At 44.0% G+C, this 26994-nt stretch overlaps 1 protein-coding gene across 1 annotated transcript in view; it reads left to right on the top strand.

Annotated features, from left to right (window-relative positions):
• Nucleotides 1–249: 249 nt before the first annotated feature.
• The window catches only part of wars2 (tryptophanyl tRNA synthetase 2, mitochondrial), a 43942-nt gene continuing 17197 nt past the window's right edge, over nt 250–26994 (top strand). The window contains exon 1 of the mRNA XM_078408667.1: nt 250–342. Coding sequence (XP_078264793.1) covers nt 250–342 — 93 coding nt within the window. The remainder of the gene's footprint in view (nt 343–26994) is intronic.

Below are 26994 nucleotides of genomic sequence, written 5' to 3'. Positions count from 1 at the left end.
CATGACAATAATAAACTAAACTAAACTAAAAGGCTGACCAAGCCTGCTTGTCAGCCACAACCAAGCAGCTCCCCACACGGCTTTACGTTTGCCAATGTTCCTCCAGGCGTGCTCCAGTTTGCAGAGTGACGCTGAAGCCTGTTTTGAGGCGTTTGTAAACTTACCTTCAGGACAACTTCACCCAGCGGGGAGGGCCTCCGCGTGACGTCACCCCACCCCACCCACCCCAGGGCGACCTATCACCCCAAGATGGCGGCGCCGGTGGCCGGGCGGGTTCTCGGGTCCGCGGCGTTTAAAGGCTGCCTGCGGCGGTTCAGCGGCGCGGCGAGCTCTGCGCCGAAGGTATTTGCAGCTTCGGTTCCTCCTGCAAGCGCGTCTCCGCCCGGTGGCGCCTGCGGCCGCTCTGCCCGCTCCGCCCGGTGGCTCCTGCGGCCCCAGGGTGGACAACGCGCATGCGCCACCCTGGGTCGAGCAGATAATCATTGTAATTCTCTCATGTTAGTTTCTTCTTATTCTTTTTTCCTATTATTTTATTAATATTCTTTATTTTCTTTGGTATTTATTTACAGTTATTATTCTTGATTTTTGTTCTTATTTTCATTTTATTAATATTTTTTGTCATAAGGAATAGGAATAGAATGAGGCCATTAGGCCCATCAAGTCTACTCTGCCATTCGATCATGGCTGATCTATCTCTCCCTCCTAACCCCATTCTGCCCAGAACCTCTGACAACTGTACGAATCAAGAATCTATCTCTGCCTTAAAAAAATATCCACTGACGGTTTCCACAGCCTTCTGTGACAAAGAATTCCACAGATTCACCACCTTCTGACTAAATTTCTCCTCCTCTCCTTCCCCAAAAAAGTCCTTTAATTCTGAGGCTATGACCTCTAGTTCTAGACTCACTAGTGGAAACATCCACTCTATCCAAGTCTTTCACTATTCTCCAGCGAGTACAGGACCAGTGCGGACAAACGATCATCACAGGTTAACCTACTCATTCCTGGGATCATTCTTGTAAACCGCCACTGGACCCTCTACAGAACCAGCACATCCTTCCTCAGATATGGTGCCCAAAATTGCTCACAATATTCCAAATGCAGCTTTACCAGCGCCTTATAGATCCTCAACGTTACATTCCTGTTTTTGTAAACAAGCCCTCTTGAAGTAAATGTGAGCATTGGGTTTGCTTATTATTTTCCTTCTGTTATTTATTTACATTGTTATTTACAATTTTTATAATCCTATCATTATACTTTAAGATTAAGTTCTTATTGTTATTTATTGTTTTCTTTTCTTGATTTTCGTATTCTTATTTTCTTACTATTATTCTTTATTTTCTTATTCTTATTTTCTTAATCTTGTTATTCCTTATTTTATTGATTTTTACTATTATTGATTTTCATATTCTTTATTTTTATATTGTTAATCTTATTTGTTATTTTTCTTATTATTATTGATTGATACTTTATTGTCATGTGTACTTGGTACAGTGAGATTGTTTGTTTGCATACAGTACAAGTATGCAAGTGTCGCCATGTAAAGTGCGTCGACAAAGTTACAAAAGTATTCAAAAAAGTCTCTCTTCCCTCTCTGCCACTCAACCACCCCACATCCCTCAGTCTGCCTGGACTTGCCTGATCTCCTGGTTGCTAAACACTTTATTTCCCATTCCTACATTGACCTTTCTGTCTCCATTGTCAGAGTGAGGCTAAATGCAAATTGGAGGAATAGCATCTCATATTTCGCTTGGGCAGCTTACAGCCCAGTGGTATGACTTCAGCTTCAAGTAACATCAAGTAACCCCTGCATTCCCTCTCTCTCCATCCCTCCCCATCCAAGTCGCACCAGCTTCTCGTTCTTACCTAACAGCTAACAATGGCCTGTTTCCTTTATCATTGTTACTGTTTTGCATGTCTTTCATTCATTGTTCTAAACATAGCACAAAAAGTAAGGAAATTTGTGTTTGGTAGATTATTTCTTTGTTGTAACAATGCTTCTTGGCAATAAATCTTATACCGTTGGAAAGCCTGTTTATTTCCCTTTTAAATGGTGCCACATTTGTAAGGAACATGCATTTGTGGGATGAGCAGCAGAGCTGAGTATGTGGGTTGCGCCCATGAAAAATCTGCCAAATCTTCTCTGCCAATGCCAAACAGCTTATTCTGCCATTGACTCTTGTTCGGTGTTGTTTGGTGGATTGGATGATTGAAGTCTGAAGAAACAAGACATATTGGCAATTTAACAATTTATTCATTTAATAAACAGGAGCCTCAGTAGCGTGTGGAAGAACCATACACAGCCACAACAGCCTGGCACCTCCTCCTCATGCTGGTCACCAGCCTGGTCACACACTGTTGTGGGATGGCATCCCATTCTTCAACCAGCATTTGTCGCAAGTCAGCCAATGTGGTTGTGTTGGTCACTCTGGCACGAACAGCAAGCCCAAGCTGATCCCACAAGTGTTCAATGGGGTTGAGGTCAGGACTGCTGGCAGGCCATTCCATCCTCTCCACTCCCAAATTCTGGAGGTAGTCTCTGAGAAACCCTGCTCTGTGGGGGCGAGCATTGTCATCTTGGAGGATAGAGTTCGGTCCCAGACTGTGGAGATATGGGATTGCCACTGGTTGCAGAATCTCATCTCGATATCTCTCTGCATTGAGATTGCCTCCAATGATGACAAGCCTCGTTTTTCCAGTGAGGGAGATGCCGCCCCAAACCATCACACTGCCTCCACCAAAAGATGTTACTCTATCGGTGCAGCAATCAGCATAGCGTTCTCCGCGTCTTCTCCACACTTTGACCCTATGATCCAACTGCCGAAGGCAGAATCTGGACTCATCGCTGAACATAACGTTCCTCCACATGTTCAGGTGCCAGTGCACGTGTTGCCGACACCAGCGCAAACGGGCCTGACGGTGAAGGGCAGTCATGGCAGGCCTCCTGGCAGCCCTATGAGACTGGAGATCGGCTGCGTGCAGTCTGTTCCGAATTGTCTGGGCAGAGAGCCGTCGGCCATATCGTCCTGCAAACCTTGACTGCAAATCTGTAGAAGACAGCCTACGGTTCCTAAGTGCTGACAGGGTGAGGAAACAGTCTTCTTCAGGTGTCGTCTTCTTGGGACGCCCACTTCGCGGCCTGTCTCTGACATCCCCCGTTATATGGAACTTGGCCTTCACTTTGAAGATGGTACTAGGGCTCACTCCAAATAATGCCGCAACTTGGTTTTGCGGAACACCAGCTTGAAGTTGCCCTATCGCACGGGCCCTATCCAGATCAGTCAAACGTGGCATGACGATTCTTGGAGCAGACACCTACTGACCACTGTAGCAGGACCCACGCTCACAGATGCTGCCAATCAGGTGCCCATCAGGCACCTGATTGTCAGCACCTGGGGGTACCAGAAGCTCAAAACAAGAGTCAATAGCAACAGCAGAATAAGCTGTTTGGCATTGGCAGAGAACATTTGGCAAATTTTTCATGGGCGCAACCCATATACTCAGCTCTGCTGCTCATCCCACAAATGCATGTTCCTTACAAATGTGGCACCATTTAAAAGGGAAATAAACAGGCTTTCCAACGGTATAAGATTTATTGCCAAGAAGCATTGTTACAACAAAGAAATAATCTACCAAACACAAATTTCCTTACTTTTTGTGCTATGTTTTTTATATCTCTCTACATCATTGTCTTTTTCTCTCTTTTCCCTTTACCTTGACTTTCAGTCTGAAGAAAGGTCTTGACCCGAAAAGTCACCCATTCCTTCTCTCCAGAGATGCTGCCTATCCCGCTGAGTTACTCCAGCTTTTTGTGCCTATCTTCCTTTATTATTATTATGATTATTATTATTTTCTTATTTTTCATTCTTATTTTTAAACTATAACATCTCGGCTGGTTAATGCTGATGACTTCCTCATTTGCCCAAGTGAGGCCACATACTGCAGGGAGACACTAGGTTTGAGAAGACGTAGGTTTAAGGTGAGAGGGGAGAGATTTAATAGGAACCTGGTGGGCAACCTTTTCGCCTAGAAGGTGGTGGGTATATGGAACAAAGTGCCAGAGGAGGTAGTTGAGGCAGATACTCTAACAACATTTAAAATTCACCTAGTATAAGAAAATAACTACAGATGCTGGTACAAATCGAAGGTATTTATTTCACAAAATGCTGGAGTAACTCAGCAGGTCAGGCAGCATCTCAGGAGAGAAGGAATGGGTGATGTTTCGGGTCTGAATCAGTCTGATAGGTCTTGACCCGAAAAGTCACCCATTCCTGCTCTCCTGAGATGCTGCCTGACCTGCTGAGTTACTCCAGCATTTAAAAGACACCTGGTCACATATTTGGAGAGGAAAGGTTTAAAGGCCAAACATGGATGGGTGGAACTTGTGTAGATGGAGCATCTCTCTCGGCATGCACAAGTTGGGATGAAGGGCCTCTTTCCATGCTGAGAATGGAACTCTCTGACGAGGAACTGCAAATGCTGTAATATTGAGCATAAAGCCAAGTGCTGGAGGAACTCAGCAGGTCAGGCAGCATCTGTGGAGGGAATGACAGATGACGTCTCAAGTTGGAAAGGAAGGGTCCTGACCCAAAACGTCGTCTGTCCATTCCCTCCACACCCTGCTGCCTGATGTCCTGAGTCGCTCCAGCACTTTATCTGTAGAATCCAAGCTGCCACCAAAGGATTTACAAAGGAATATTCCCTTCCCAGAGACTGCCTGACCCACTGAGTTTCACAAGGAAATAAATGTACACGGCATAGACTAAATGGGTGGCATATCATACTGCACTGTAGCAGTTGTGTCATCTTGTGTGGCTCTTGCATTGCACCTGTGTGGAGGGCAAGGGGCTACCTTGATGTTTCTTTGAAAAAAAATCAATATGCAAAATGAACTTTAGTCTATTGCTGTCATGTGTACGAGATACAATGAAACCTCTCTGCGTGTTGTCCAGACCGATCATGCCATACACCTGTGCTGCGAGGTTTGAGGATGCCAGGATTGCACCAGAAGATGGTGTTTGAATGAAAGGAAGCCTTCACTGTAATCCAAAGCATTAAGTAGGTGATGCGCATTCACTCCATATCGACCTTGTGGCCTGTTCTGTATAACGCTATTGTTATTGGAACTTCTTAACCTTGTGTTTGGGGGTCCAGTATTCAGTACATTCACAGGAATACTACTTACTTCCCCCAGACAAGATGTTACTGTGTGGTGAGGGTCTACTCACCTCACACATTGGGAAATCTGCATATGGCCCAGTCATCTCTTCCCAGTTATAAAAGCCGTTTAGTTTAGAGTTAAGTTCAGAAACTCCCTTCGGCCCACCAAGTCCACGCCGACCATCAATCACCCGATCACAATAGATCTATGTAATCTCACTTTGACATTCATTCCCTGCACAGAAACCCACGAGGGTGGAAAGAAGGCTGAGTTAAAACTTTGAGATTAATGCCAGGCTTTGATTTGTTGTATCTGAAGTTATGAGCCAGATGAAACTCTGCACTTAAACCTTTCTTCATTAATTAGTCCTCCTCTGCTGTGGCTGTTACATGCTATCAACCACCCCTTTATTTTTGTTGCCAACTTGCAAATTTAGGAAACATTATAATCAAAAATTTCAGAAAGGTGCAGATATGGATATGAAGGGCTATGGATTTGTTTATCTTGGCATCCTGTTCGACACAAACATTGGGGGCCAAAGGGCCTTTTCCTGCGCTGTACTTTTCTATGTTCTTATGTCCTATGATCTAATTCCGCTCTTGAGCCAATAATAATTCCTGTCATAGACACAAAAAGCTGGAGTAACTCAATGGGACAGACAGCATCTCTGGAGAGAAGGAATGGGTCACGTTTTGGGTCGATACTCTTCTTCAGACTTGACCCGAAACATCACCCATTCCTTCTCTCCCCAGAGATGCTGCCTGTCCCGCTGAGTTACTCCAGCTCTTTGTGTCCATCTTCGGTTTAAACCAACATCTCCAGTTCCTTCTTACACAATACTTCCTGTCATCCATGTTCATCTACAAAAGACACAAAGTGCTGGAGTATCTCAGCAGGTCAGGCAGCATCCCTGGAGAACATGGATCGGTGAGATTTTGGGTTGAAACGCTTCTTCAGATTGAAGAAAGGTCCCAATAATTCCAAAGAGGCTCTTTCCCGGAATTACTTAGGAACATTTAATTACAGACAGATTTTAGGTTTAAAAAATGTGATTGGGTTCCCCCTCCCCCCCCCCCCCCCCGCTCCCCCCCGTTGAGATATTCCATTCATTTACAGCCAAATTTGACTTCAGGATGAAAGAATGTTCCTTTTACTTGCAGCAGTGAAATCACTTGACATTTTTTGGGGGAATCATATGTTGCACAGATTCTTTTATAATGTGGGAAAAAACTGTTTATATAATACGTCCAACAAATGGAATCCCTTGCAACTCACCAGCTATGAGCAGTAGGCATAGAAGTTGAATTAAATGAATTAAAGAAGTTGTATGTCCAGAAAATTGGACCCTGTTCAGGTTGCAAAATACCTTTCTACTTGTAGCAGGAAATCTGCTTTTTAGAAGGATGAGAGGGGATCTTATCGAAACGTATAAGATTATTAAGGGGTTGGACATGTTAGAGGCAGGAAACATGTTCCCAATGTTGGGGGAGTCCAGAACCAGGGGCCACAGTTTAAGAATAAGGGGTAGGCCATTTAGAACAGAGATGAGGAAAAACTTTTTTAGTCAGAGAGTTGTAAATCTGTGGAATTCTCTGCCTCAGAGGGCAGTGGAGGCCAATTCTCTGAATACATTCAAGAGAGAGCTAGATAGAGCTCTTAAGGATAGCGGAGTCAGGGGGAATGGGGAGAAAGCAGGAACGGGGTACTGATTGAGAATGATCAGCCATGATCACATTGAATGGCGGTGCTGGCTCGAAGGGCCGAATGGCCCACTCCTGCACCTATTGTCTATTGTCTATTTTTAAAAGATTTCCTAAACTAAGCGAGCATATATTCCAATGGTTTCAGAAATGGAATGGGAGTTCAGGGTTCTTGCTCTCCCATAATAAGATATAATCAGTAGACAGCAACAATTATTTGTTTTGGGAGTATTATCATATTGCTGAGATTCTTATTAGAGCAGGATTAGGAGGCCTATATGATTGATTCAGAGACAATGTTGGATGCCACCATTTGGGTAACTTAACTGGAAGCAATAATCTAGAATAAAAGGTATCACAAAATGCTGGAGTAACTCAGCAGGTCAGGCAGCATCTCAGGAGAGAAGGAATGGTTGACATTTCGGGTCGAGACCCTTCCTCAGACTGATGTCAGGGGGCGGGACAAAGGAAGGATAAGAATAAAAAGAATAAAAAGCTAGTATCAATCATAGTAACCTAGATAGACACAAAATGCTCGAGTAATTCAGCGGGACAGGCCGCATCACTGGGTAGAAGGTATGGGTGACGTTTGGGTCGAGACCCTTCTTCAGAAAATTTTGTGTCTGCCTTCAGTTTAAACCAGCATTTGAAGTTCCTTCCTACGCATACAATAGTAACCTGGAGACTACCAAGTTGTTCTAAAAGCTTAGATGTTGGAGTAACTCAGCAGGCCAGGCAGCATCTCTGGTGAGAAGGAATGGGTGATGTTTCGGGTAAAAGCTTATCTGGTTCATTACATAGAACATGGTATTGTACAACACAGGAACCTGCCCTTCTGCCCACAATGTTTATGCCAAGCATGATGCCAAGATAAACTAATCTCATCTGCCTGCACATAATCCATACCTCTCCATTCCCTCACTAGTGGTCTTAAGTAAACAAAATATGCCGTTCTTGCCCTCCGGACCCATCAAAGTGTTTCATTCTTAACTGCTGCCTGAAACCGCTGAGCCAGCAATTCGGGCGGCACGGTGGCGCAGCAGTAGAGTTGCTGCCTTACAGCGCCAGAGACCTGGCTTTGATCCCGACTACGGGTGCTGTCTGTACGGAGTTTGTGCGTTCACCCCATGACTGTGGATTTTCTACGAGATCTTCGGATTTCCACACTCAAGGCGTACAGGTTTGTCGGTTAATTGCCTTGGTATAAATGTAAAATTGTCCCTAGTGTGCATAGGATAGTGTTAATGTGTGGGAATCGCTGGTTGGTGAGGTTTCGGTGGGCCAAAGGTCCTGTTTCCGCGCTGTATCTCTAATTTAAATTCAGTTCAGTGGGCGATTGGGGACTGTTAGAGCCTTCATTAATTGTTGTTCGAACAGCCCGGAGATCATACTTTCATGGTTCAGTGGTTCTTTATCATCACATGAACCAAGGTACAGGGTAATTATATATTTTTGCATGCAGTTCTGTAAATTATCACTAAACGCAATCCCAGATTAAGCAAGGAATGTACAGAAATACTCCACTGAGACCATAAATTCATGTGATTTGATCAGAATTAGGCCATTTGGCCCATCACATCTGCTCCCATTTAATCATGACTGATCTTTCTTTCCCTCTTATCCCCAGTCTCCTGCCTTCTCCCCATAACCGCGGACACCCGTACTAATCAAGAATCTATCTATCTCTGCTTTAAAATTTTCCATTGACGGCCTCCACAGCCTTCTGTGGCAATGAATTCTACAGATTCACCACCCACTGACTAAAGAAATTTGTCCTCATCTCCTTCCTAAAGGAACGTCCTTTTATTCTGAGGCTCTGACTTCTGGTCCTAGATTCTCCCACCAGTGGAAACATCCTCTCCACATCCACTCTATCCAAGCCGTATACAAGAGTTGCCAGGTTTTGCCACCATTTTCAAAGTCCAAGTTGCTTTCAATGCAGCTGGCCCTGAAGGCCCATTGTTCAGACAGCGTTGAAGGGTCGGTCTGGCCACGCAAAGTTGTAGATGTCCTTCACCACTGCTCTGCCGCTGCAGGCTGCATCCAGTTCATGCGCTTGGTCTCTAGGACCGGTGCCCGATTCAGTCGAGCCTGAGGCTGCTGCAGGGTCTCCAGCCATCGCCTCAATCCAGACCGGCCAGCAAATCAACATCCCTCTCCTCGCCCGGCCACTGTTCAACGTTTGTGACACGGGGCTCCTCCCACAGCCTGCTTTGTAAGGATGACACATCCAATAGAATAGAATCTAGGTGTGGACTCCTGTATATCAGCGAGACCAAGCGCAGGCTCGGCGATCGTTTCGCCGAACGCCTCCGCTTAGTCCGCCTAAACATACCTGATCTCCAGAGTCAAGGGTGTTTTATTGTCATATGTCCCAGATAGAACAATTAAATTCTTACTTGCTGCAGCACAATATGTAAAGATAGTACACTTTAAACAATATGATAAACGAGAAAAAGAAAGTTCAGTGTGTATATATATACACACACACACACACACACACACACACACACACACACACACACACACACACACACACACATATATACATATATATATGCATACATATACACACATACTCAAAAAACAAACAACAGTAGTGCAATAATAATAATAATAATCTATTGTAGTTCAGAGCTTATTTGAGGTTGTGGTGTTTAATAGCCTGATGGCTGTAGGGAAGAAGCTGTTCCTGAACCTGAACGTTTCAGTTTTCAGGCTCCTGTACCTTCTTTCTGATGGCAGTGGTGAAATGAGTGTGTGGCCAGGATGGTGTGGGTCTCTGATGATGCTGGCTGCCTTTTTGAGGCAGCGACTCCGGTAAATCCCTTTGATGGTGGGGAGGTCAGAGCCGGTGATGGACTGGGCAGTGTTCACAACTTTTTGCAGTCTTTTCCGCTCCTGGATGTTCAAGTTGCCGAACCAGGCCGTGATACAACCAGTCAATATGCTCACTACTGTACACCTGTAGAAGTTCAAGAGAATCCTCTCTGACAATTGCATCAGTGTGCTGGGTCCAGGAAAGATCCTCAGAAATATGCACTTCCAGGAATTTGAAGTTTTTGACTCTCTCCACCATCGTCCTGTTGATATAAACAGGATTGTTGGTCCTCATCCTTCCTCTTCCAAAGTCCACAATCAGTTCATTGGTTTTATTGATATTGAGAACCAACTGGATTTAAAATTAAAAATAACCTTATTTCCACATGTCCCTCATTTTTTAAAAAACGTTTTGGAAAGTTGAATTATGAAACAGCGCAGGATCAAACCATGAACTGTAACTCTGTGATATTAGAAACACCAGGGGGGCAGTACCAAGTGTCCTGACATATCATATCATATATATACAGCCGGAAATAGGCCTTTTCGGCCCACCAAGTCCGTGCCGCCCAGCGATCCCCGTACATTAACACTATCCTACACCCACTAGGGACAATTTTTACATTTTACCCAGCCAATTAACCTACATACCTGTACGTCTTTGGAGTGTGGGAGGAAACCGAAGATCTCGGAGAAAACCCACGCAGGTCACGGGGAGAACGTACAAACTCCTTACAGTGCAGCACCCGTAGTCAGGATCGAACCTGAGTCTCCGGCGCTGCATTCGCTGTAAAGCAGCAACTCTACCGCTGCGCTACCGTGCCGCCATAATGGGAGCAAAATCTGGTAATAGGTATAAAATGAATATGGTATTCTTTAGACGCATGCTATAATATAGTAAATTCAATAATTGGAGCACTTTGTCCTTCACAAATCATGAAATTCAGTTGGAACTGGAAAACAAAATGCTCTTGACATTAAGTTTAAAAATAATATTTCCAGTAAATGGGAAACCGATGCGAAGGAATGCCTGTTCCATTGTGGGTTCTGACAGTGGGGTCGGAAGTGATGAAGCAACATCAAAATCCAATTTATTTTCTGTTACTGGATTGCTATTTAAAGTTCTGTCCTATTCCATATTTGTATTGTTGACACAAGGAACTGCAGATGCTGTCTTACAGAAACAAAGACATAAAACGCTGGAGTAATTCAGTGGGTCAGGCAACATCTCTGAAGAACGTGATGTATGACATTTGGGTCGGGACCTTCGTCAGACCTTGAAGATGGATCTCAAAAATGTCACCTATCCATATTCTCTAGAGATGCTGCCTGACCCGCTGAGTCAGCGCTACGTATCTTTTTTTGCCCATATTTATATTGTTTATTATTTTCACGTGTACGAGATACAGTGAAATGCCTTGTATCCATTCAAATCAACAATCCAGCCAGACACAAGTACAACATGAAGTGCAAAGAGAAAAATACCAGAGTGTAGAATTTAATTTAGTTTATCGTCACGTGTACAAAGGTACAGTGAAAAGCTTTGTGTTGCGTGCTATCCAGTCAGCGGAAAGATTACACATGCTAACAATCGAGCCATACAAAGTAGACAGATACAGGATAAAGGGTATAACATATAGTGTAATGTAAAGTCCGATTAAAGACAGTCCGAGGATCTTCAATATAGTGTTACAGTTGCAGAGAAAGTACAGACTAAACAAAAGATGCAAGTGCAATTGTAGAGAATCTAGTGCCATATTCAGAAGCTTAATGAGGATTTCAGAAATATCTTAAAACCTTATTGATGCCCATATCTCGGAAGTTTCCAATAGAAGGGGTACTTTGTGAGGAAAGATTGGATACGTTGTGTGTCACAACTATTTCTGGAATAATTCAGTACCTTGGATATGTGAATTGAACGTAGAGAGGATACCTACAAAACTAATATAAATCAAGATTATTTATAACGAGCAAAACGCAAAATGTGGAGTAACTCAGCGGATCAGCCAGCATCTGTGGAGGGAATGGATCGGCAATGTTTCGAGTCGGGACCCTTCTTCAGACTAATTGTGGAAGTGGGGCCAATCTGAAGCATCATTTGTCCATTCCCTCCACAGATGCTGCCTGACCTGTTGAGCTCTTCCAGCACTTTGTGTTTTGCTTCGGATTCCAGCATCTGCAGTTCCTTGTGTCTTTATTTATAAATTAGCTTGCTGAATTTAGTTTTGTTTTCTAAACTTTGAGCGAAAATCTGTTACATACTTGGCCAGGTTAACGCAAATGACCGATATTCATGATTGTAAAACATAATCAGCTATTAACTGAGGAAAGAGTAAGAAATGTTGTTGAGTGAAGATGCAGAGTTTATTGGAACGGGGGCTCTCACAGCTTATCCCTGCAGTTCAACTTGTTTTTTCGCCATTCAGTTCACTTTTTATTCAGCACAATGTGGTGACTGGGAGGAAACCTCTTGGGACTTTACTGAGTGACAAGATCAACCCTCTGTCTCCTGAAGCAATAAAACGTAAGGATGGAGAAAATAAAGTAGGAGTCTTAGTGAAGGACATGTGGCAAGTTTAACGCACAGAGTTCTTTATGAACGTACAGAGGCTTTTACCCAGAGTTGGGGAATCAAGAACCAGAGGGTAGAGGTATAAGGTGAGAGGGGAAAGATTTAATTGGAGCCTGAGGAGCAACCTTTTCACAGACGGTGGTGGGTGTATGAATCGAGCAGCTAGAGGAAGTAGTTGAGGCTGGTACTATAACAACATTTGGACAGGTACATGGATCGGAAAGGTTTACAGAGATATGGAGCAAATGCGACCGGGTGGGACTAGTGTAGATGAGGCATCTTGGTTGCTCTGAACATGTTGGGCCAAAGGGCCTGTTTCTAAGTTGTATAACTCTGTGATTCTAAGTTAGAAGTATTTAAAGTCTAAAGTCAAGTCAAATCTACCATGGATAGGTGAAGTTTCAGGTCGAGACCCTTCTTTGGACTGGAAGGAATAAAGAACTTTTTATGATATGATATCATTTAATTGTCATTTGCACTGGCAATGGAACAAAGAACTTCTTATTTGCCGCGGTTTACAGGCACATTAACACAACAACACAAACAAATAAATATACAATGTTCACAAGTACAATAAATTATCAGTAAACGTTTTAAACAATGTTTTCCATCACTGTTCTTTGGCATTTCCTGCACAACAGCAGAGGTATTACTGTGGTTCAATAGCATCACAGCTCGGTTTGGAACAGCTTTCCCAAGACCACAAGAAATTGCAGTGAGTTGTAGATGTAGCCCAGTCCATCACACTGACCAGACTCCCCACCATTGACTCCATCTACACTTCAAGCTGCCTCAGAAAAGCAGCCAACATAATCAAAGATGTCCCACTCTGGTCATTCCTTCTCCCTGCTCCAATCAGGCAGATGTGCAGAAGCTTGAAAGCGCGCACCACCATACTCAGGAACAGCTTCTTCCCCTCTGTAATCAGGCTTCTGAACATAAGCTAGGGTACTGTCCGATTCGCCTCTACCCCATTGCGGACATTGGACTTTGTCTTTGGAACTGGAACAAATCTTTTCCCTGCACCTCATTACAAGTGACAATAATTAATCTAAACCTTCTGAATTTTTGTAACGCATGCTTTCTAGCTTTGCATTGCTCCACTCTATTGAGTGGTAGTGCTGCAATGACACTGAAGTGTTTGGCTTGTGCTCTTGCAGTACGGACCCACCCATTTTCCAATGCGGCAATTTTCCACTCTTGGAAAACGCAAGTGAACAGAGGTACTGTTCTACCCGGAGCCTTCCAATGTGAGGAATGTACAAAGAATAGAGATGAAAAGAAAAATACCAACTGACAGAAAGTGTTGGCAATGCACAGCACCTGTGTCAACACTTAACAGAAAATTGGATGGACATTTTAGGTTTGAATCATCATTCAATGAAGATTTATACTAAGCTGCTGTTGAGTCTGTACCACTTCAACACGCTTTGATTTGGTAACTTGATCTACCCATCCTGTCCTTTGAGTATCCTTCCTGTCAATAAATTGAACATGTCGTGGAATGTTTTGAGGTTTTTTTTTACTGGGTTTACAAATGTTGCCCTGTAATTCTCCGAGGGTTAATGCATTCCTGTGACTCCTGCCAGATGAGGCATGTGACGCCAGAAATTTATGGAGTGCTAACTCAAATCACAGTTCCCTAGGTATTTATAAAAATGAATGATTTCATTTTTAAAAAGCAACATTGCTAATTGTGAAGCAGTCCGCTTGTTGTAATGTAATTCGGGAGTTCATCGACGCACAATGCAGAGTGTTTAAGCCATTGTGCGAAGAACTCCATTGGAAATAAGAAAAATTGCAAGCAATGTTGGCGCTATTCAGGATTTATTGCAGAAACTTAACCGGGGGACTTTTAAACCTCATTAGAAACTGGTTTGTGAAGATTTTGAGGTAAGTTGTTCTAGTTGGCAGCAGGGTTCCTGGAGGCTTGCCAAATGCATTCACTTCATTGCAGCAAGAATGACAAAGTCCAATTTGTGAGAAAAAAAATTCTCCCCCCTTTTCCAGTCTAAAGCATGAATCCAGTCAGGGTGCTGATTAATTAAAAAATTTGCACATAGTAAAATTTATTTCTATGCGAGTTGGATCAGCCCGAGAGTTCTTTTGGGTTTGATTATCATCCTATTGATGTCCGTGGTCTCCATAAATGCAAGTCTCTGTGGACCAGAGATTAGTTCGTAGCCACCAGGTGTTATTCTTCTTAATGGGCAGGTCAAATGGTTTCAATGAACTGTAAAAGTCAAATTCAGCGTTAAAACTTATAACAGCAAGTCACAGCTTTTCTGAATTTCAAGAGTTTAAAAAAGAATAGTTTTGCAGACCTGAATTAAAAATCTAAATAAATATAATGTTGGAGGTGCTCCAGCAGATTAATTAGCCATTCATCTAACTTCTGTCGTGAACCAACACCATTAATGTCCGTGTTATCACTGAATAAACTAACATAAGCTCCTTACCCCAACCTTGAAAGGGTTCAGAAATGATTTACAAGGAGGTTGCCAGGACTAGAGGGGGTGAGCTATAGGGAGAGGTTGACGAGGCTGGGACTCTCTTCCATGGAGTGCAGGAGGATGAGGGGCGATCTTATAGAGGTGTACAAAATCGAGAGGAATAGATCGGGTAGATGCACAGAGTCCTTTGCCCAGAATAGGGGGATCGAAGACCAGAGGACCTAGGTTCAAGGTGAAGGGAAAAAGATTTAATAGGAATCCGAGGGGTAACTTTTTCACACAAAGGGTGGTGGGTGCCAGAGGAGGTAGTTGAGGCTGGGACTATCCCATCGTTTAAGAAACAGGTAGACAGGTACATGGACAAGACTGCTTTGGAGGGATATGGACCAAGTGCAGGCAAGTGGGACTAGCTGGGACATTGTTGGCCAGTGTGGGCAAGTTGGGCCGAAGGGCCAGTTTCCACACTGTATCACTCTATGACTCTAACTAATCATTTCTTAGCCTCTTCCACTGTAACTTTATCCACTTTTGCTTTCATATCTGTTTTCTACTATCATTCATCCTTCCGAGTACACCCCCACCTTTTTGTTTTGTTTATTATTGTCACGTGTACCGAGGTACAATGAAAAGCTTTTGTTTGCGTGCTATCCAGACAGAAAAAGGACCAAATGTGAATGCAATCAAGCCGTCCACACTGCACAGATAAAGGATAAAGGGTACACCATTCAGTGCTAGATATAACGTTGAAATTTGTTGGGTCAATTCTTTGACCCTCCATTGGCAACACAACCTTACATGGAATAGATGACGTTTCGGGTCGAGACTTTTCAGTATGAAGAAGGGTCTCTACCCAAAATGTCACAACGTCCTATTCTCCAGAGATGCTGTCTCGCTAAGTTACTCCAGCTTGTTGTGTCTTTCTTTGGTTTAAACCAACATCTGCAGTTCCTACCTACACATCCTGACATGGATCTTCCTTATGTAGGAAAAAAACTGCAGATGCTGGTTTAAATCGAAGGTAGACACAAAATGCTGGAGTAACTCAGCGGGTCAGGCGGCATCTCGGGAGAGAAGGAATGGGTGATGTTTCGGGTCGAAACCCTTCTTCAGGCTGATGTCAGGGGAGGGGGCGGGACAAAGATAGAATGTATTCGGAGACAGGAAGACTAGTAGGAGAACTGGGAAGGGGGAGGGAATAGAAAGGGAAAGCAGGGACTCTCTGAAGTTAGAGAAGTTAATGTTCATACCGCTGGGATGTAAGTTACCCAAGCGAAATATGTGGTGCTGTTCCTCCAATATACGCTGGGCCTCACTCTGACAATGGAGGAGGCCCAGGACAGAAAGGTCAGATTGGCAAACCGTAACAAGGACAGAGTTTCCCTTGTCCTCACCTTCCACCCCATCAGCAGTCGCCTACACCATATAATCCTCCAACATTTTCGTCACCTCCAACGGGATCCCACCACTGGCCACATCTTCCCATCTCCACCCCTTTCTGCTTTCCGCAGAGACCGTTCCCTCTGAAACTCCCTGGTCCACTCGTCCCTTCCCACCCAAACCACCACTTCCCCAGGTACTTTCCCCTGCAACCGCAGGAGATGCAATACCTGTCCCTTTACCTGCCCCCTCAACTCCATCCAAGGACCCAAACAGTCTTTCCAGGTGAGGCAAAGGTTCACCTGCACCTCCTCCAACCTCATCTACTGTATCCGCTGTCCCAGGTGTCAACTTCCCCGCTCAGTCCGTCTTAACCTACTTGATCCCCCAGTGGCTCAGCACTTCAACTCCCCCTCCCATTCCCAATCTGACCTTTCTGTCCTGGGCCTCCTCCATTGTCAGTGAAGCCCAGCGCAAATTGGAGGAACAGTATCTCATATTTCATTTGGGTAGCTTACACCCCAGCGGTATGAACTTTGACTTCTCTAACTTCAGATAGTCCCTGCTTTCCCTCTGTATCCGCTCCCCCTTCCCAGTTCTCCCACTAATCTTCTTGTCCCCGACTACATTCTATCTTTGTCCCGCCCCCTCCCCTGACATCAGTCTGAAGAAGGGTCTCGACCCGAAACATCACCCATTCCTTCTCTCCCGAGATGCTGCCTGTCCCGTTGAGTTACTCCAGCATTTTGTGTCTGCCATGGATCTCCCTTGTTGCCTTGAAACATAGTTTTCTCTCTCTCCAGCTTTAAAATCCATTTCTAAACATAATCTAAACCGCTTTAGCAGGTATTGCCTTCACTTTTGGATAGCTTCTCTGTTAAATATATTTGCATCCTGTTGTGCTTTTTAATGAAGGCAATGTTTTTACTTGATGTCAGTGTAATTGGTGTAAAAGATGTGCAAATTATATTCAGCGTGTTGGATTTCTTTTGCTTTAATTTTGGACAAAAATGCACGAGACCCAGTCCACAAAATAGGTCATAGCCTAAAAATGAATTAATCATCCCTGCTTATGCACACTCTTTACAGAAATTATCCTGGAACTTATAAATGTAAGGACCATAGATAATAGGTACATTTTAATTGAGAGAATTTTCTTTTCAGTTTTCCTTTCAGTTTCAGTTTTTCTATTGTACCTAGCAAATAGTTTTATAGATATTTTAGGAAACATTTTCAATCTTAAAAGTCTGTGTAGAAAGGAACTGTAGATGCTGGTTTATACCGAGGATTGACACAAAGTGCTGGAGTCGGGTGAGGCAGCATCTCTGGAGAACATGGATAGTTTCAGGTCAGGACCCTTCTTTAGACATGGTCTACGGAGATGCAGCCTGACTCGCTGAGGTACTCCAGCACTTTGTGCTTTTTTTTTTTGTAAATCAGCATCTGCAGTTTCTTTTGATTCTGCAAAGATTTGCAATACATTTCCAAGTCAAAATTTGTATGGACCTTGTGCAATCATACGATGGAAGGAACATGTTTGATGAGGCAGCTAAAGATTTAGCTTACTGCACGGGGGGGAGCTGCTGCTGCTGCAGGGGGGGAGCTGCTTCTGCTGAGGGGGTGGAGCTGCCGCTGCTGCAGGGGGGGAGCTGCTGCTGCAGGGGGGGCTGCTGCTGCTGCAGGGGGGGAGCTGCCGCTGCTGCAGGGGGGGAGCTGCTGCTGCAGGGGGGCTGCTGCTGCAGGGGGGGAGCTGCTGCTGCAGGGGGGGGGGGCTGCTGATGCAGGGGGGGGCTGCTGCTGCTGCAGGGGGGGGGTGCTGCTGCTGCAGGGGGTGACTGCTGCTGCTGCGGGGGGGGGGAGCTGCTGCTGCTGCAGGGGAGGAAGCATATTTTTGTTTGTACGTAGTGCTAGTGTACAGTGATTGCTGGTCGGCATGGACTCAGTGGGCCGAAGAGCCTGTTTCCACGCTGTATTAATAAACTAAACTAAACTAAAATTTGTCAATTTGGAATTAACTTGGCGCCAGAGGCTTCTGGGATAAAATCAGTTTAGTCAACCCTTAACTGCAATTGGATTAGTACAATTCTTGAATTATGCATTTCATTTTCTAATTTACAGAGTGTCACACTGCCGCAGGTGTTACATGAGGGAGCTGTTAGGTGAAGTATTATCAGTTGAGCTCCTGGAGATGATCCAGTGCTGCTGGAATCGTGCCGAGCGCAGGCAGCTTAAGTGTTAATGTCTGCCACCATAGAAGCCCATGGTGAGCCTCTCCCCCAGACACTCCAGCTTTTACAAGAGGTCTCTGTGCTCGCTCTGCCCTTCACAGTGGGAACCTTGGAGGAAAGCATCAATCTTGCCTGTCTTGACCATGAACCGCAAATTTAATGAACAGATCCTTTCTTTTTGCCACATGTGCATTACTCAAACCAACAGCTTGTTTGTAAAGGACAAAAAAAAATGGCATGTAACTTAATGTGATTCGTGACAATGCCACTGCTCACCAAGTATGTTTCAAAATATTTCTTCACGGGGACTTTTCTCCCATAAATTTACCAGGTCGTGGTTCTGCCATGTACTACACTTTTAAAAGTCATGTAACTTCCTCCATGCAATCTGTTGCATAACATTTATTGAACGTGAGGAGTTTCCTGAAACTCAGAAATGGACCGTGTGTAAGTTACCTTCGCACGTACCAACATCCAATTCTGCTGGGAACCGCCAGGGTTTTAGCAAAGTGACTGCTTGACTAAGAAGTGGAAAAATTAACAAATGTCCTAAATGTTCTGCTCTCAGGAGAGCAAATGGAAAGTACAGGAAGGAACTGCAGATACTGGTTTTGTACCGAAGAACTGCCTGGATTTGAGTCTGAAGGAGGGTTCCGACTCGAAATGTCACCCATCCTTTTTCTCCAGAGATGCTGCCTGACCTTCTGTGTCAGTCCAGCAATTTGTGTCTTTCTTCGATATAAACCAGCATCTGCAGTTCCTTCCTACACAAATGGGATGTATAGTAAGCCACCTGACAATAACTAGACGTTTTGGATGAAAGCAGATATTTCTTGTCAGGCCGAAGGGCCTGATCCTGTACTGTTCTTTATTTGTTCTTTGTTCGGGTGTGTCATGGGTTCTTGCATCACGGAAATAGGCCCTTCAGCTCAACTTACCCATGCCGACCAAGATACCCCATCTGCACTAGTCTCACTTGCCCATATCCCTCGAATCCTTTCCTGTCCATGTACTTATCCAAATGTCTTTTAAATGTTGTTATAGTACCACTTCACTTTTTTAAAATATTAGAAATAGGAGCTGATCTACACATGGAGAGAAGATTCACTGTAATCTAAAAGTAGGCTTTTAGATAGCCACATGATTATGCAGGGAATGGAGGGATGAAGGGATGAAGGGATGTGGATCACATACAGCAGAGATATTAGATTCACGGCATCATGTTCAGTATGGGCGTTGGGGGCCGAAGGGCCTGATCCTGTACTGTTCTTTATTTGTTCTTTGTTCGGGTGTGTCATGGGTTCTTGCATTGTGATAGCTTTTGCTAAACTAAGGGGAAATCTGGTACATGAGCTTTTGCTGAGCTTTGGTGTGTTTGGTTGGAAATGTCCTCAAGAGATTTCTTTCATTTTATTCAGAGTTGTTCAGGAGGTTGTTGGATTTTGAGAAGCACAAAATTACTTTGGACGAGAGTGAATCGTTCATACAAGACATTCTTGTACACTGCAATTGTTTTGCTCTTAAGTGGTGTAGGCACCAGGTGATTTCTGTAACAATTATTCAGGTCACAAATTCCTTTTTGATCATTGTTTTGGGAACCATGTTGCCTACAACAGCCAGATCTTTTCACATGAGTTTCATTTTACACATGAATTTTTAAACTATAACCGGGTTTCACCTATATAACTGTTGAAAGAAGAACTATTGAGAAGAAATGTCTACAAACTTGAATTTCGTACATCATTCCTTGTCTTGTAACCAAGTCCCTAATTCTGAGACTCTCCTGCTAGTGGAAATTTCCCAACATCTACCCTGTCATGGCCCATTAGGGTCTTGTATGTTCCAATGAGAAACCCTTCCATTCTTCTAAACTCGAGAGAAGAGATCTAGCTTCTTTCGCTGCTTATGACAGGATAACGTTGTCATCCTAGTAGTTAACCTCTTGTGAATCTCTTTTGGACAACCTGAAATCTCTGTATGTTTTTTTCTGAAATAAAAGTCTAGTTTAGTTTATTGTCACATTTAAAGCTTTTGTTGCATGCTAACCAGTCAGCGGACGATTACAATTCAGCCATTCACGGTGTACAGATACATGATAAGGGAATAACGTTTAGTGCAAGATAAAAGTACCAAGACTGTGCACAGAACTTTGGTGTGGCCTCACAAACACAATTGTACAGCTGTACAATTTAACTTTAAACTCAAACCCGATGCCTTCCTAATTCCTTGCTGCGCCTAACTGTTAACTTCTTATGATTCGTACACTTAAACACCCAGATCCCGCATTGGAGGTTTCTACAAGAGAAAGATGCATTCGATGCTGCACAAGGAAGCTCGGGTTTTTTTAATGTAGAAGCTAGGATATACCGATGCTGGTTTACAAAAAAAAGACACAAAGTGCCGGAGGAACTCAGCGGGTCAGGCAGCACTTCTGGAGAGCATTGATAGGTGACGTTTCGGGTCGGGACCTTTCTTCAGATCGCCCTCCGTACTGTGGTGGTAGCATCTATAAACTAGTAAATGGAGTTAGAGCAGATTTTGGCCGCACAGTTGTGAGTTTATAGGGAGTGTAATAAAAGGCTGAGAATGCACCCTTGCTTTAGGATTCTCCCACCATTCTCCATTCTCCCCCTTTAAGATGGATACGTGATGTTAAGGATGTGGATAGGTGACGTTTTGGGTCAGGGCCCTTCTTCAGACTGATTGTGGGGAGGGGGTGGGGGGAGAAAGCTGGAAGAACTTTGAAGGCTTACTGTGTGTGCTGTCACGTTTAAAAAGCAGTGTTGTTGGATATCGTTAGAAGTCCACATCTCACCTTTAAGCTAATTCCATTGCTTTTGGGAAAGGAAGCTCAATTACTACACAGTTTCCAAAATTACTTAACATGTCTAGAATCCCCCAAAGCTGTCTCTTTGAAATTCTGCAAAGTTTATTTTAACTTGGATAAATCCTTCATTAATGTTCACTGTTGCTTTGTCACCAGTTAATTATTAATGATTGCACAGTCATGGATTTTATCCTAGCTTCAGAAAGCGGCTGTGAAGCTCAGTATTCTGTCATACAATACAAATAAGAGATGAAAACTAAAAGAAAGTTTCTGTCCACTAAATACATTAGCAGGCCATTTTAAACACTCATTAGCCTGCTGAAGGATCCAACTGCTTTCATGATTGACTGATTACTTCTAGTTGATTTTCTGCTCCCAAACTTGCCGTCTATCTGTCAAATTCACAGCCTGAAGAGCTAATTATACTTCACCGATATCAAGCTTGGATCAATTCCAATATGGTGCCACATGATCTAAAGAAGATGTTTATTCTAGTCTAAAGAGAGGCCAGAGGAACATGGAAAATAATTTGTCACAGTCCCAACTCGCTTCCCCCCCGCCCCAACTACAACCCTGAATGAAGAAGGATCCCCATCTCAAATGTTGCCTGTTCATTCCCTCCACAGATGCTGCCTGGTCTGCTGAGTCCCCACTCCCCCACTCTGCACTCTGTGCTTTGCTGAGGGAAGATTAGCCAATGGGAATAGTTTCCTGGAAAATACTTTGTTCAATCTCAATTATTTCCCAATAGAATGATTTCACGATTTTCTGAAGAATTTGCAGAGCACAATTGGCAGTTTAAAGGACGTACCTTTGGAAAGGAGATGAGGAATCATTTCTTTAGCCAGAGGGCGATGAATCTGTGGGATTCACCGCCACGACGCATGGAGGCCAGGTTGGACTGAAGGGCTGTTTTTTGTGCTCTATGACTAACAAGGGGGCTGTCTTTGGGTATTTTTAATGTGGAGATTGATAGATTCTTGATTAGAAAGGGTGTCTATGGTTACGGGGAGAAGGCAGGAGAATGGGGTTGAGAAGTAAAGATAGATCAACCAAGATTGAATGACAGAGCTGACTCAACGGGCCGAATGGACTAATTCTGCTCCTATAACTTACGGACTTAAATAATAATGGAACTAATTCAAACAAACATGTGACAGTTTTATGTTAAAGACTGTTTTGAATTTGCATGGACCACTCTTTCCTACAGCGGGCTAGTCTCCCATATTCTTTGTTTCCCCCATGTTTACATTTGGTGGATTCTAAAGGCAGATCAGAGTGGCACAGGCAGCCCAGTGTTGGACAGGGAGACCCTAAGTCAGTGGTAGTCTCCACTGGGGCAACCATGTCATGAGGTCAAGGCAGGTCTTGTCTGTAAAATTCAACTGAAAATCTTTGCAGATGACTTTAAAGCAACACGGTGGCGCAGCAGGTAGAGTTGCTGCCTCACCGCGCCAGGGACCTGGGTTCGATCCTGACCTCGGGTGCTATCTGTGTGGAGTTTGCACGTTCTCCCTGTGAGCTCACGGGGATGAGACCTATGGTGCACCCCCTGGGGAAAGGGTACATGGTCATAATCATTCTGACAGTTGTCCTTATTGAGTCAATGATAGATGGCAGCTGTTCCCTGGTCCCAGACTGCACCAGTCACTGCATCAGCCTCTTAATTAGAACTGACAACAATGGGTGGCATGGTGGCGCAGCGGGTAGAGCTGCTTCCTCACAGTGCAAGAAACCCAGGTTCGATCCTGACTTCGGGGCTCTCTGTGTGGAGTTTGCACGTTCTTGTGACGCTGTGGTTTTCCTCTGTGTGGTCCGGTTTCCTCCCATATCTCAAAATACGTGCGGGATTGCAGGTTAATTGGCCCCCTGGAGTGTAGGGAGTGGATGAGAAAGTGGGATAACATAGAACTAGTGTGAATGGGTGATCAATGGACAGCATGGACCCAGTGGGCCAAAGGACCTGTTTCCATCTTTAGACACTTGCTTTGTTCCTCATTGGCTTGCCAATCAAAATCTATGGCATGAGATGTAGACCATAACCCATGACTTAGAGAGTTAACTGGCCCACAGCCTAAATATATTTTACTGCATTGAAAACTAAATGAAAATGATTGTTTCTGCAATGACTGAACGTTAATAGATTACATAAGAATGCAATAATAACATTTGAGATGAAAATTGCAAATGAGTGTTTAAAATGGCCTGCTAATGTATTTAGTGGATAGAAACTTTGTTTTAGTTTTCATCTCCTATTTGTATTGTATGACAGAATATAGAAGACACTCGACCAAGTGGACCCGTTGGGCCCAAACCTCTCCTGCATTGGTGTAACACTTTCCCCCTCTCCCCCCTCTTCCCCCCTTTCCCCCCTTCCCCTCTACCCCACCCTTTCCCCCTCTTTCCCCTCTTCCCCCCTTTCCCCCTTTTTCCTCCTCTTCCCCCTTTCCTCCTCTTCCCCCCCTTTTCTCCTCTTCCCCCCTTTTCTCCTCTTCCCCCTTTCTCTTCCCCCCTTTCCCCTCTTCCCCCCTTTCCCCCCTTCCCCTCTACCCCACCCTTTCCCCCTCTTTCCCCTCTTCCCCCTTTCCCCCTTTTTCCTCCTCTTCCCCCCTTTCCTCCTCTTCCCCCCCTTTTCTCCTCTTCCCCCCCTTTTCTCCTCTTCCCCCCTTTCTCTTCCCCCTTTCCCCCTCTTCCCCCCTTTCCCCCTCTTCCCCCCTTTCACCCTCTTTCCCCCTCTTCACCCTCTGCCCCCCTTTCCCCCTCTCCCCCTTTCCCCGTCTTCCCCCCTTTCCCACTCCTCCTCCCTCTGCTCTCCTCCACCCCTCCCCCTCTTTTCCCCCCACTCCATCCCCAACCCCCCTTACCCCCTCCCTCCCCCCTCCCTCCCTAGGAGATTGATTTAAACTTTAAAATGTGAATAACTTTAAAAATATAACACCGATTTCAATGAAACTTCTTCCATTAGCACCAAAGGGACGACGGTGAGTAAGGTAGGCTATCGTGTACCATTTTGGCTGTAGTTCAGGAACAAACAAACAAACAAACAAACAAGAATTTTAGTATATTGATTTGTGAATTTAAACTTGAATGGTACATAGAATGAATTGTGGATTACATCACATCTTGAAAAAAATGATTTCTTTGCCTTTGATTTCACTGCACAATTCCACGGGGATAGATTCTTTCCTAAGTAAATAATTATTTCCCATGAAATAATACCATTTAAAATTCTGTAATGGATGTCATTTTGTATTAGAGCGACTTGTGTGAATTTGCCAGTCGGTGATTTATTTTCTGTGTATGAGAAATCTCATTAGTTTTTAATTATTAGTGAATAAAATTTAAAAGAAACGGCGACATGCTGGTAGAGCTGCCGCCTCACAGCGCCTGAGACTCGAGTTTGATCCTGACCTTGGGTGCTCTCTGTGTGGAGTTTGCACATTCTCCCTGTGACCATGTGGGTTTCCTATGGGTGCTCCAGTTTCCTCCCACATCCCAAAGAAGTGCGGGTTTGTCAGTTAATTGGCCCTCTGTAAATTGCCTCTAGTGTGAAAGGGGTGGATGAGAAAGTGGGATAACATAAAACAAGTGTGAATGGGTGATCAATGGTCGGTGTGGGCTCGGTGGGCCGAAGAGCCTGTTTCTATACTGCATCACTAATCTTAAACTAAACAGTGTAGAAGGTAGGACCTTTGGTTCACCACTTCAAAGCACAGGGCATCATAACAGGATTATTTTTACAGGACCAGGTAATAGATGAAAGTTTTGCTTTCTTTTTAAAGTATAATTTAACTCATTACTTAATGGCATATTCAAATATTGCATATGTCAGTCCATATGTCACGGTGCGTTGGATAAACACATTCTGGTATATTGGTCGGAATGGTGGAATTTTTTAAATACAGAAAGCTGGCATTAACATTGGTGTGCGGTCGAATTTCATCATTAATACAGACATTTGGCAAAGTAGTTATTTGTGGGGTGTATTATTAAAGCTTGAACTTTATTGACTGTAGGTAACCACCTCAGGGAGCAACAAAATGGCTTGTTGTAAGAAGAGGGTTGTTTTTTAAAAAAGGTTTGTCCTAATTAAATTTGACTGTATCTGAAACAAAAGACACTGTGTTTCAGTTACTTGTCATTAAACTTCCTCCAGCGCTGGTTCCACGTTTGCCCTTTACCCTTCCAACCTTGGCCCCTTTGAAACATCTCCCCCCAACTGCTTCATTCCAGATATTCGTTTTTTAGTTTAGTTCAGTTTATTGTCACATGTACCGAGGTACAGTGAAAAGCTTTTGTTGCGTGCCAACCAGTCAGCCGAAAGACTACACATGATGACTATCAAGCCAGCCACAGTGTACAGATACACAATAAAGGGAATAACGTTTCGTGCAAGAGTCTGATTAAAGATAGTCCAAGGATCTCCAATGAGGTGGATGGTCCCTTTCTGGATGGTGATCGAATGGTTCAGTTGCCTGTTAACAGCTCGTAGACATTGAAAATGGTTTTCTAATTTTACAGCAGGATGGTCAAGAAAGCTTTTGGTACGTTGGCCTTCATCAGTCAGGATATCGAGCATAGAAGTTGAGATGTTGAGAAATTGCGTTGAGATGTTAAGATTGGTGAAGCCACATTTGGAATATTGTGCTCAGTTTTGGTCACCCCGTTACAGGAAGGATGTCATTAAGCTGGAAATAGTGCAGAGAGGATTTATGAGAGTGTTACCAGGTCTTGTGGACCGAAGGCATAGGAAATGTTTGGGCAGACTTGGACTTTATTCCTTGGAGTGCAGGGGGCTGAGGGGTGATCCTGGAGAGGTGTGTAAAATCATGAGGGGAATAGATAGGATTAGTGCATGGAGTCTTTAACCAGCGAAGGGGAATGAAGAACCAGAGGTTACTGGTTTAAGTTGAGAGGGGCAAGATTTGAAAGGCAGGTAATGCAACAGTATTTACAAGACACTTGGACAGGTACATGGATAGAAAAGGTTTCGAGGGATGTGGGCCAAATGCAGGCAAATGGGACTAGCTCAGATGGGGCATCTTGGTCAGCATGGACAAGGTGGGCCGAAGGGCATGTTTCCGTGCTGTGTGACTCACTCTAATTGAAGCCTCAGACACCTCAACCTAATTTAGGCTCTCTGCCTAAAATCCTCCATCGTCCTAGGTATCTCTCCTGTTTTAATTTACTTTTGAACCTCATCCCTCGCCTTTCTCCCATTCTGATCAGCTGCACTTCATTGAAGCACTTTGTGGTAACAACACAATAAAGCTATTCAGCCCTACATCCCTGCATCAGCTCCTCCGTGGAGCTATTAGTCCAACCTGCACCATGAGCGATTTTCCTTCAAGTATTTACCCAATTCCCAACTGAATGTCACTATTGCACCAACTTCCACCGTCCTTTCAGGAAGTGGGTTCTAGGTCTTCATAAATCACTGCAAGATTTGTTTGTGTTTCTTCCCTCATGTCACTTCTGATTCTTCTGGTAATCCTAATCCGTGTCTAATGTTGACCCTTCTGCAACTGGGAACAGGGCCACCTGATTTAGTATGTTCAAAACATTCATAACTTTAAACAACTCAATCATCGCTTCATAGCACTAAAGCCTGGTGCCCTCAGTTGAATAGACTACGCCAACTGAAGCCTTCACAGTGTTTTGTCAAGTTTAACTTTGCTGTTATACTTTTTTTGTCTATTATTAAAGCTAAGAATCTTGTCAGGATTTCTAGAGGTCTCCATGTGCTCTATCATTTTCAATGATCTAAGTGCCAACATTATAGTGTTTTGAAGATGTGTACAATACACTTGAAGGGCCCTATAACAGAAGCAGGTGGGCACAGTGGCACAGCAGTAG

The sequence above is a fragment of the Rhinoraja longicauda genome, chromosome 12, assembly GCF_053455715.1.
Source record: "Rhinoraja longicauda isolate Sanriku21f chromosome 12, sRhiLon1.1, whole genome shotgun sequence".
NCBI lineage: Eukaryota > Metazoa > Chordata > Chondrichthyes > Rajiformes > Arhynchobatidae > Rhinoraja > Rhinoraja longicauda.
Note: the sequence above shows the minus strand (reverse complement) of the source record. Positions and strands in the feature narration are given on the sequence as shown.